The sequence below is a fragment of the Suillus subalutaceus genome (assembly GCF_016647625.1).
Source record: "Suillus subalutaceus strain FC151 chromosome Unknown DFJ58scaffold_19, whole genome shotgun sequence".
Classification (NCBI taxonomy): Eukaryota; Fungi; Basidiomycota; class Agaricomycetes; order Boletales; family Suillaceae; genus Suillus; species Suillus subalutaceus.
This window is the reverse complement of record NW_024540268.1, coordinates 463,817-473,272: the sequence shown is the minus strand read 5'-3', so window position 1 is coordinate 473,272 and position 9,456 is coordinate 463,817. Positions and strand designations below refer to the sequence as shown.

The 9,456-nt window shown below is 48.6% G+C and overlaps 3 protein-coding genes across 3 annotated transcripts; 1 reads left to right on the top strand and 2 right to left on the bottom strand.

Moving 5' to 3' along the window:
• Positions 1-15: 15 nt before the first annotated feature.
• DFJ58DRAFT_168385 (uncharacterized protein) lies at positions 16-383 on the top strand. Its single transcript, XM_041379000.1, has 2 exons — positions 16-220; positions 279-383. The coding sequence occupies exons 1-2, from the start codon at positions 32-34 to the stop codon at positions 372-374; spliced, it is 285 nt and encodes a 94-aa protein (XP_041247505.1). The 5' UTR covers positions 16-31; the 3' UTR covers positions 375-383.
• Positions 384-4,153: 3,770 nt separating this feature from the next.
• On the bottom strand, positions 4,154-5,635 carry DFJ58DRAFT_168336 (uncharacterized protein). The gene is made up of 6 exons (XM_041378999.1): positions 5,411-5,635; positions 5,119-5,350; positions 4,972-5,064; positions 4,670-4,912; positions 4,599-4,607; positions 4,154-4,518 (listed from the first exon to the last, which is right to left on the bottom strand). Exons 1-6 carry the CDS (start codon positions 5,446-5,448, stop codon positions 4,231-4,233), a joined length of 903 nt encoding a protein of 300 aa, XP_041247504.1. The 5' UTR covers positions 5,449-5,635; the 3' UTR covers positions 4,154-4,230.
• A 1,238-nt stretch (positions 5,636-6,873) lies between these two features.
• Positions 6,874-8,114, bottom strand: DFJ58DRAFT_771595 (uncharacterized protein). Its single transcript, XM_041389156.1, has 5 exons — positions 7,998-8,114; positions 7,862-7,951; positions 7,743-7,803; positions 7,233-7,710; positions 6,874-7,182 (listed from the first exon to the last, which is right to left on the bottom strand). The coding sequence occupies exons 1-5, from the start codon at positions 8,074-8,076 to the stop codon at positions 7,090-7,092; spliced, it is 801 nt and encodes a 266-aa protein (XP_041247503.1). The 5' UTR covers positions 8,077-8,114; the 3' UTR covers positions 6,874-7,089.
• Between the last annotated feature and the right edge of the window lie 1,342 nt (positions 8,115-9,456).

Here is a 9,456-nt window from a genome sequence, read left to right as displayed (position 1 = left end):
AAAGACCATTCCGCCTCTTCAACTCCTCGGCATGATCGCTCTCATCCTTACCATTACCGGTATCTCCGATGAGACAAGTTCTAGCTCGGGCTCAAGCTCGAGTGGGAACATTATGCGCAGAGCCGGTGTCATCCTCTTTGCCGTCCTATACATTATCCTTGTCGGCATTTGCGTGCACCAATGGACCCAAATCCGCTCTGTCATGAGAGACCGCAAGCAGGTGAGCTTTTCGAAGCACCGTCATCTATCCGACCAATGTTCTTACGCATTATCTTCAGCTCTTGAAGGCCATCTCCGTCGCACTTCCCTTCCTGGCTATTTCGGACGCTCTACAGCATATTGTCCACATTCTCTTCGAGCTCGTTTTTCGATAACCTCAACCTTCAACCTACCCAAGCCGACACTAGCGATCCCTCGCAAAATTCACATCTTCACGGTGCGAATGGCAGATCTACCTTGTAATGGATATGCTCATGGAGTATGCCGTTGTGATCATCTACTTGTGTTGCAGCCCTCGTGCTTCCCCTCAAGCGAAGATTACAAGTCTCCAGAATCGTATCAAGACCAGTACCCAATGAATGCGCCTCAGTATTGAGCGTTCAGGCGTCAGTGAATGAGAGTCATGTCCGGTTACGGAGCCGTATTTCGGTTCAATGGATTAATGATACCATCCCCATGATAGCATCTGTTTACAAGGTCCACCTACCGCTCGTAAATATGTTGTCATAGGTTGGCTTAATAGTGTGGTATTAATTATTTTATGACCTGGTTCAAATAAACATATGCATATCTCGATGTCACTTATGGATTGCCTCTGAGGGAGTAGGATATTGAAAACAAATACCGAGGACCTTCAAGTCCCCAGTACTAAGTTGACTGACATGAGGACCGAGTTGCTCATTGACAGGAATATGACCGAGTCCGATCGTCATGCATCATGGCCTTACAACACAATAAATAACCATGTCGATGATCGAGATTAGGAGACCAGACATCTACCTCTATCATATGTAAGGAGAATCGTTCCGTGGAAGCAATTTCCGGGGCTCCTGTTGTGTGGGCTCCACACGAGGTCCCAATAAAGTATTCGATAAACAACGTTATGCCTCTATTGTATGTACTCGGGAAATAGATAACATATGGAAAGTAAGAGATCGTCGTAAGATTAATGATGGCCGTCAGTATACTCAGGAGAGTGCAGCAGATAAGGAGCCAGAAGCGGGTCCAGCGTCCAGCGTTGTTTGATCGTAGCATGAGGATTAGCATTCAAAGTTGCATTAGCAACGACGGGAGTGCAGTGGAGGTGGAGACGGTAGCATGCGGTTGCAAAGACGACTGGGTTTGGAGCTGCGCCGCTGGATTGCTGCGTGACGGTGCTATTGGGAGGGGCGTGAGCTGCTCGCAGTAGGATTTTTCGGATTGGCCTCGGGATTGGCCTCCGTTTCTCTCTTGCTGAAGCATTTCTCTACGTGATGTGAGATAGAGTTCGAAGGAGAAAATGATATCAGGAGTTGAACATCCGAGAAGGATACAGTGACATACGGGTTTGGCCTGGCAAAGCGGGACGTCAACTACTGCTGGGGGACGTTCATGCAGCTCGATATGTGCAGCGCTTCGTCTGGCAGAAAGACGATTTCGAATCCAGTGGAAAGGACGGGGGGCGGGATGGCGTATGGCGTGTATCAGGGTGCATAGGGCGGAATAAAGATGACAACGGCTACGAAGGGTGTGTCCAAACGATGGTGGTGGTAGGGAGTGGGTGCGGTATTGTGCAGACAACTGAAAACATTGTGATGAAAACAATATTGGATGAGATATAATTAACGACGTACGTGAGCACGGTCAGGTATGTCGTCGAAAAAACCTCGGGGTACTTGATTTAGGACCTTGATCGGCTGACGGACAGGACGTCGTGTAGCATCAGTCTAGAAAGCATAAGCTTGGGTGCAATGAGGATTGTTTATGAGAGTTTCACGTACAGCGAGTAGCGACTTGTTTCGCTTGTCCAAAAGAAGGTCGTTGAGGCCAGCTTCTTGTAATATTGCAGAAACATCCCATGTGTACGCGTTATCATTGAAGGCAACCGGTGGCTAGTAGTCTTCCATCTGGACGCAAAGGACACACAGAGCACGTAAAGCGTATGATGGAGGGGCGAGCCAATGGGCTGGCCGTTGTCAAGGTCCACAATTGTGCGGTGTTGTCATTCGATGCGCTTGCGAGGATGCGGCCATTTGGAGATATTGCAATGTCATTAATAATGTCGGTGTGCCCCATCACAGCGATCTGTTTCCAATTTGAAGTATTCCATGTTTTAATCAACCCGTCGGTTGACGCGGAGATAAGTATTTTTCCATCCGGGGTCCAAGCCAACTGATTCACGCAAAGTGTGTGTCCTTTGAGAGTGGCGACAAGCTTGCCTGTCTTCGCATCCCAAATTCTGACTGGTTCCTCGCGTACTGTGTATACCAGTTGCGCTAGTGTTCCAGGAGTCCACTTGTCGCATCCACCGGTTGCAAACATGGTCATGTCTGGCGAGCAGATGACTGCGTGCACTTGTTGGTGCCCAGTCTCAATTAGACCGAGGATTGTCTTTCCCTTCTCCGCGTCCCACTCCCTTGCAGTTCCATCGAGGGATCCGGTCACCACTCGCCGACCATCTCGACTCCAACAGACAGAAACCACTTTTCTGTATGTTCCATCCATTTCGCGATGACTTTGCCTGTGTCGATGTCCCACAACTTCACTGCGCCGTCTACACACCCGCCGCTAACCACTTTCTTCCCGTCCGGAGACAACGCTAATCGTCCACACTTGATTGTCTCCGTCCCGCCAGTCGTGTCCTATCTGTTTCCCACTCTTCAAGTCCCATACTCCGCAGCGAGTCTCCTGAACAAGTCATCATCCGCTGTCCGTCTGGGAGATGTATGGCCCCAGTGACCCAATCGGTGTGTCCTTCGAATTTTTGGCTGGGCGTTATCTTTGATCCACCCTGCAATCCCAACGTTGGATGAAGACATGATCCTCAGTTTCAACTATAGAGTGTATCATTGTCTCAGCTTTCATTCACCAAAGTCCAAAATCATCACTTACTACGATGTGTTTTGACACCGAGACACAATGGGCGTTTAGGTCAAGTCAGAATTGAGTACTGGAAATTCGAGCTGGTACGTTCACATTTGGTATGATAGGCTGTGCAGCTGAAGCGCCCAAGCCTAGGCCCTCGGCCTCATTTCTGATCATGACTTATATTTCCATCAGTCGCAATCTTGGTTCCCGTTTTCACAGCCTGGCCAATGGTAAATTGCGCCCCAGATATTTGCCTCTCCAGCAAAACTACTCTTCGAACGCGCCCGTCGTCTGGCTCAGGCTGTTCTATTGTCTGTCAAAGCTGCATTAACCAAGCGATGATACCTGATGTCAATCCAACCGTCATCGAGGGATGGGTCTCCGTCATCACAACCGCCCGAATGTGTCTCCTCTCAGCTATAGTGCTAATCGGACTACTACCTGACCAGTAGTGCAGGCTGACAGGAACTTGTCATGATCACCGAACATATCAGCGATACAAATGATACTTGTATCGGCGTCCGCACATTGAGATAATCGATAATGACTTCCACGTAACGACTGACAATATCAATCCGCGTCGCTTGCAAACCTTATTTTGACACCAGCCTTTTCATTCAAACTCGGTTTCGCCTTCACTACTAGTAAGTAGTTCTGCGTAACGCATCTCACAAATCTGCCGTGTGCCTTTGCAATACCTAGCTCTTTGTACGACGCTAGACGATGTTGCAGTCTTTATTTATGTGCCGAGCTAATCGCAGTATTCATATTTCACGTTATTTGCAACTGCTGTATATGTGTCCACGATCAGTGGATGACGGGTGACGTGCTATAAGCTTTATTGTAGACTCCACACGATGTATTCTTCACACTGCCGGGTCCAGCCAGCTGAGGCTGGATGCAAGTAAGATTGCTGCCAACGCCGGTAATCACGCTCCTATAAACATGTTACAAATAACTACGTCGATAATGAAGTTTAGAAACCAGACATATACCATCTACCATATGTAAGAAGAATCGTTCCGTGGAAGCAAATTGCGTGGCTCCCATGTACGGGGCTCCACACGAGGTCCCAATAAAGTATGCGATAAACAAATTTATGCCTTCATTGTGTGTACTCGAGGGATGGGATAACATATGGGAAGTAATGGATCGTCGTAAAGATTAATGATGGCCGTCAGTATACTCAGAAGAGGTGCAACAAATAAAGTGCCAGAAACGAGCCCAGCGACCAGCGTTTGTGGTCGTGGCATGACGATTAGTATTTGAAGTTGTATTAGCGACGATGGGAGGTGCAGTGGTGGTGGAAACGGCAGCATGCAGTTGCGAAGACGACTGGGTATGAGCTGGGCCGCTGAATTTCTGCGTGATGGTGCTATTGGGAGGGCGTGAACTGCTTGCAGCAGGATTTTCCCAGATTGGCCTCCGTCTCTCTCTTGCTGAATCGTTTCTCTACGTGATGTGAGATAGAGTTTGAAGGAAAAAAATCATATCAGGAGGAGTTGAACATCCGAGAAGACAAAGTGACATACAAGTAGCGGCTGGCAAATAAGGAGAAAATGATATCAGGAGTTGAACATCCGAGAAGGATAAAGTGACATACGTATCTGTTCGGCCGGCAGGAGACTTCAACTACTCTTGGGGGGCGCTTGTGCAACTCGATGTCTGCACCACCTGACTTGCCAGAAAGATGATTTCGAACCAAGTGGAAAGGACGGGGTCGGGGTGGCGCATCGTGTGCATCCGAGTCGGGGTGTATGGGGCGGAATAAAGTCAAAAAACGGCCACGAAGAGTGTTTCTACGCGATGGCAATGATAGAGGCCGGGGACGGTGTTGTACAGACAACTGAGACCATTAAGACAATAAAAACAGGACCAGTGCATGAGGCATTATTAACGACGTACGTGAGCACGATTTGGTGTGTCCTCTAAAAAACCACGGGGTACCAGAGAGGACTCCATGATTGACTGACGGACAGGATGTGGTGTAGCATCAGTCTAGAATGCGCAAGCTTAAATGAAAAGAGAACTGCTGATGAGATCGTCACGTACAGCGAGTAGCGACTTGTCGCGCTGGTCCAAAAGAAGGTCGTCGAGGCCAGCCTCTTTTAATATCGCAGAAATATCCCATATATACGCGTTGTGGTCATCGCAGCCGGTAGCTAGCAGCTTTCCATCTGCTGAAAAGGACACGCGGTTCACGAAATGCGCATGTTTGAGCGGGGAACTGATGGGCTGGCCGTTGTCGAGATTCCACAATCGAGCTGTGTTGTCGTAGGATGCGCTTGCGAGGATGCGACCATTTGGTGATATGCAATGGCATAGACAGCGTTGGTGTGCTCACCGAGCACAGCGATCTCCTTCCATGTTTTTGTATCCCATGTCCTAATTGAGGAATCAACTGACCCAGATATAAGCGCCAACTGGGTCCAAGCCAGGCAATACACCCAATTTGTGTGTCCTTTGAGAGTTGCAACAAGTTCGCCTGTCTTCAAATTCCAGATTTTGATTGCGGACTCAGAATCAGGAACCGAGCTTCCAGCAGTCGCAAACATGGTCACGCCTGGCGAGTAGACAACTGCCTCCACGCGTTCGTGCCAAGTCTCAATCGGACCCAGGACTGTCTCTCCGTTCTCCACGTCCCACTCCCTTGCAGTCCCATCGTAGGAGCCGCTCACTACTCGCTGACCATCTCGACTCCAGCAGACAGACCACACCGCATTCGTATGTCCCATCCATTTCGCGACGACTTTGCCTATGTCGATGTCCCACAACCTCACTGCGCCATCCACACTCCCGCCGCTAACCACTTTCTTCCCATCCGGAGACAATGCTATCGTCCGTACTTCACTATCTCCGTCCCGCCAGTCGTCTCCTATCTGTTTCCCATTCTTCAGGTTCCACATCCGCAGTGAGCCATCGCTTGAACAAGTCATCATCCGCTGTCCGTCTGGCAGATGTATGGTCCCTGTGACCCAACCAGTATGTCCTTCGAATTTTTGGCTGGGCGTTATCTCTGATGCCTCCTGAATTCCAATGATGGATGAAGACATGATCCTCAGTTTCAACTACCGAGTGCATCCCTGTCTCAGCTTTCATTCGACAAAGTCCAAAACCATAACTTACTATGATATATCTTGATACCCCAACACAATGTGCGTTTATGTCGAGTCAGAGTTGAGTACACTGGAAGTCTGAGCTGGTACCTTTTATATGTAACATATTTTCCACAGCTTGTATTATAGGCTGTGTAGCTGAAGCGCCCCAGCCTCATTTATACCCATGACTTGTATTCTATCAGTCACGATCTTGATCCCCGTTTTTACTCCCTGGCCAATGATAAATTGCGCGCCAGACATCTGCCTCTCCACTTAACTACTCCTCGAATGCACCCGTTATCTGCTCTGTCCTATGTCTGTCAAAACTACGTCAACCAAGCGATGTCAGTCCAATGTCATCCTCTGTCATCCGAACCGCTCGAACGTGCCTCCTCTATCCGACTACTACCTGACCAGTGGTGCAGGCTGGTAGGAACTCACCGTGATTATTAAAAATATCGGTGTACTCCCGCGCGTTGAGATCATCGACAATGACTCCCAAGTTATGACTGACAATACCAATCGCTTGCAAACATTGTTTTGATACTGGCTTTTCACTCAAACTCGGTTTCACCTTCCATAATTAGTCCTGCGTCAATGTTTCCCACAAATCTGCTGTGTGCCTTGGCCTTTTGTACGACATTAGACGATGTCGCAGGTTTTGTAGTAAGCCAGGCTGCTGCTGACACCGTCGGTCCCCTGGTCATCATTTTGTGAGGTGGGAATATGTATAATTCTGACATTACCCTCGTGACGCCTGAATTGTAGATTACTTGTATGATCTACAGTAGACATCGGAGGGCTCAGCAGGCATCGAGTATAAAGTCAACTTCAGTAGTGTAAGGTAACAGCCTCTCATACGGACATATATCGTGCCATCCTGTGCGAGTAAACTCGTTAAGCCACCACTGATGCCAGAAGCGACTCACTTGGAATCTTTATTCTTTCCATTCTTCGCCAGCCGTTCCTCGAGCTTGGCAAACTCATCCAATGCAATGACCTCCTCTTCATCCAAGATCTGATTTATCATCAGCTAGAGGCAAACACCGCAGGGACGTATGAACATACCTGCTCTACACCCTTCACCTCCGGGATATAATGCATCAACATCCTCTCAATTCCAGACTTCAACGTTACGGCGCTAGATGAGCACCCTCTGCAGCTTCCCTTCAATTTAACTTTCACAAAGCCTTCGTCACTAAACCCTCGGTATTCTATATCGCCACCGTCTTCCATGATCGCTGGTCGGACACGAGTTTCAAGCAGCTCTTTAATCATCGCTACCGTCTCAGAGTCCGTGTCAAGAATCTGAGTGTCCTGAGGGCCGGCGGCTTCTCTGTCCTCTTCCGATCGGAAAAGTGGTAAACCGGCAGAAAAATGCTCCATAAGTATTGAGTAAATCTCTGGCTTGATGACTGCCCACGGGTTTTCGCTGTCTTTCGACACCGTGACGAAATCCGGACCGTAAAAAATAGCTTTGACACCCTCAATGCCCATAAGACGGATTGCAAGTGGAGATTTTAACTGCTGATCGCGTGTCAAGGAACTCGGCCGTTCCTTCGCCCATGACACCTACACCAGTATGAATTTGAGAGATCGTCATTGGGCGTAGTCTCTGTCTGTATGAACATGGATCGACCTGGACGTACATCAATAATCCATTGAGAACAAGTCAGAGACAAAAAAGTGGGACGTACATTGTGGGGATGCTACGCCGAACGACGGCGCAGCTTTTTGGGGCGTGGATGCCTGAGGCAGAGTTGCGAGTGTAGGTCCGCGATGTACTGCTGCGCGTACAGGAGTGGATGAAATTGATCTTGTCCAGGACCGAACAGCCATATTCGAGGGTACGGTTCGAGGCAGAGCGTGCGCTCGACAGGGCTCTGATAGATCTGGAGGCAAGCCTAGACATGACGGTCACAAGTACAATGTGTTGGTGCTCGCTCGCTTACTCTGATTCAAAATAGGAACAAACATAAACGTAATGTTGTTGCTCTCAAATAGGAACCTTCGCGTCATTGGCAGGGGCCGGGGGCCGTCAGACGTTTCGACTTTTTCCGGAGAAAAATATGGCCGCAAAGGCCTATATTGGCGAGTAGTAACGTCACGTGTTTGAACAAGCCATCACAGCGAGGCTGTGGCAATGTCGGAAGGAGTCCTTATTCGGATTTCAAGACCTAAGTATCAAGTTACTGTAAGCAGGTCTTCGAGTTCAAGCCCAAGCTCTTGATATCTGCCAACAGATTCAATACGTTGCAATGAAGAAGTTCTCGGGATAAATTATCCATCATAGCATCCATTGCTCTGGAGTCTGAAGGATAAGGTTGTGCTGAGTTTGAAAATTTTTGTGTCAGAACCCGAATTAATATTAGGAATACTAGCAACCGCCGGTGTGCATCAGTTATTTTTAATTTCTCATCTCAATTATTACATAATTAAAACTGCCATGGAAACCGGTGAGAAAGCATGCCCCTTATCCAGGTTTGGAATTCGAGAAATGTTTCGGTATATACGGGAGCATGCCACGATGCAGTGCATGCTTCGGAGGGACCCATCGTGCTCTTATCGTCGTGCGTCTATTGTTTGATTCACATACCACCACCATCCAGCAAGCATTTCCACAACGCTGAAATCGATTAAATCGATACCGTTTCAGCTCAAGCAACTTCGTACGTTGTCCTTCAAGGTTACCATCGCTGTTCAATCGCCCGACACACCCCAACTAGTACTCCCTGAGTCATTTTATTGACGAGATGAATGACTGCTACGACCCTTTGTCGAATCAAAATCTAAGTCAGTATTCTATGTGATTCGTTCTCCCTCTCTCTGACCTCATGTACAGTCACTATATCGTCTGATGGAACTTGGAAGATGCTGTCACAGGTTGCTGTCAAGGGTGCTGAAATGACTCCCCCGATCGTCAGCCCCATCCGAAATGTTTGCGAGGGACCAGAGTTGATCTTCTCAACTACATCCACGGATTATTAGAAAACCGAGGAAGAGACACCTTATTTGGCTGCGTGGCACGGCTGGCGTCGGGAAGTCTGCCGTTGCGTTCACTATGGCTGAGAGGATGAGAGCTCTCAGTGCGACGGACCACACGACTAACGAAAAGCGACTCGCTGGAACGTTCTTTTTCTCGCGCAAAGCACACCAAACAACGCACCGACTGGTTATTTTTTTGCCACGCTTGCCTACCCACCTTGCTAGCAATTTTCCTAGCATCCGGGGAGGACGTGAACCAAAGCTATCCGCGAGAATCCGGCGCTTCTGGACCCCAATGAGTCTTCTT

What these genes read in the sequence shown, in the direction of transcription:
- DFJ58DRAFT_168385 (XM_041379000.1), top strand. Translation starts at nt 32, where the DNA reads ATGATCGCTCTCATCCTTACCATTACCGGTATCTCCGATGAGACAAGT. An exon ending in TCATGAGAGACCGCAAGCAG is followed by an intron (nt 221 to 278) that starts GTGAGCTTTTCG and finishes CATTATCTTCAG; the next exon opens with CTCTTGAAGGCCATCTCCGT.
- DFJ58DRAFT_168336 (XM_041378999.1), bottom strand. Translation starts at nt 5,448, where the DNA reads ATGGGATACAAAAACATGGAAGGAGATCGCTGTGCTCG. An exon ending in GAAGGAGATCGCTGTGCTCG is followed by an intron (nt 5,351 to 5,410) that starts GTGAGCACACCA and finishes CATCCTCGCAAG; the next exon opens with CGCATCCTACGACAACACAG. An exon ending in ACACACCAAATCGTGCTCAC is followed by an intron (nt 4,913 to 4,971) that starts GTACGTCGTTAA and finishes TAATGGTCTCAG; the next exon opens with TTGTCTGTACAACACCGTCC.
- DFJ58DRAFT_771595 (XM_041389156.1), bottom strand. Translation starts at nt 8,076, where the DNA reads ATGTCTAGGCTTGCCTCCAGATCTATCAGAGCCCTGTCGAGCGCACGC. An exon ending in GATCTCTCAAATTCATACTG is followed by an intron (nt 7,711 to 7,742) that starts GTGTAGGTGTCA and finishes GGAACGGCCGAG; the next exon opens with TTCCTTGACACGCGATCAGC. An exon ending in AGGTGAAGGGTGTAGAGCAG is followed by an intron (nt 7,183 to 7,232) that starts GTATGTTCATAC and finishes ATGATAAATCAG; the next exon opens with ATCTTGGATGAAGAGGAGGT.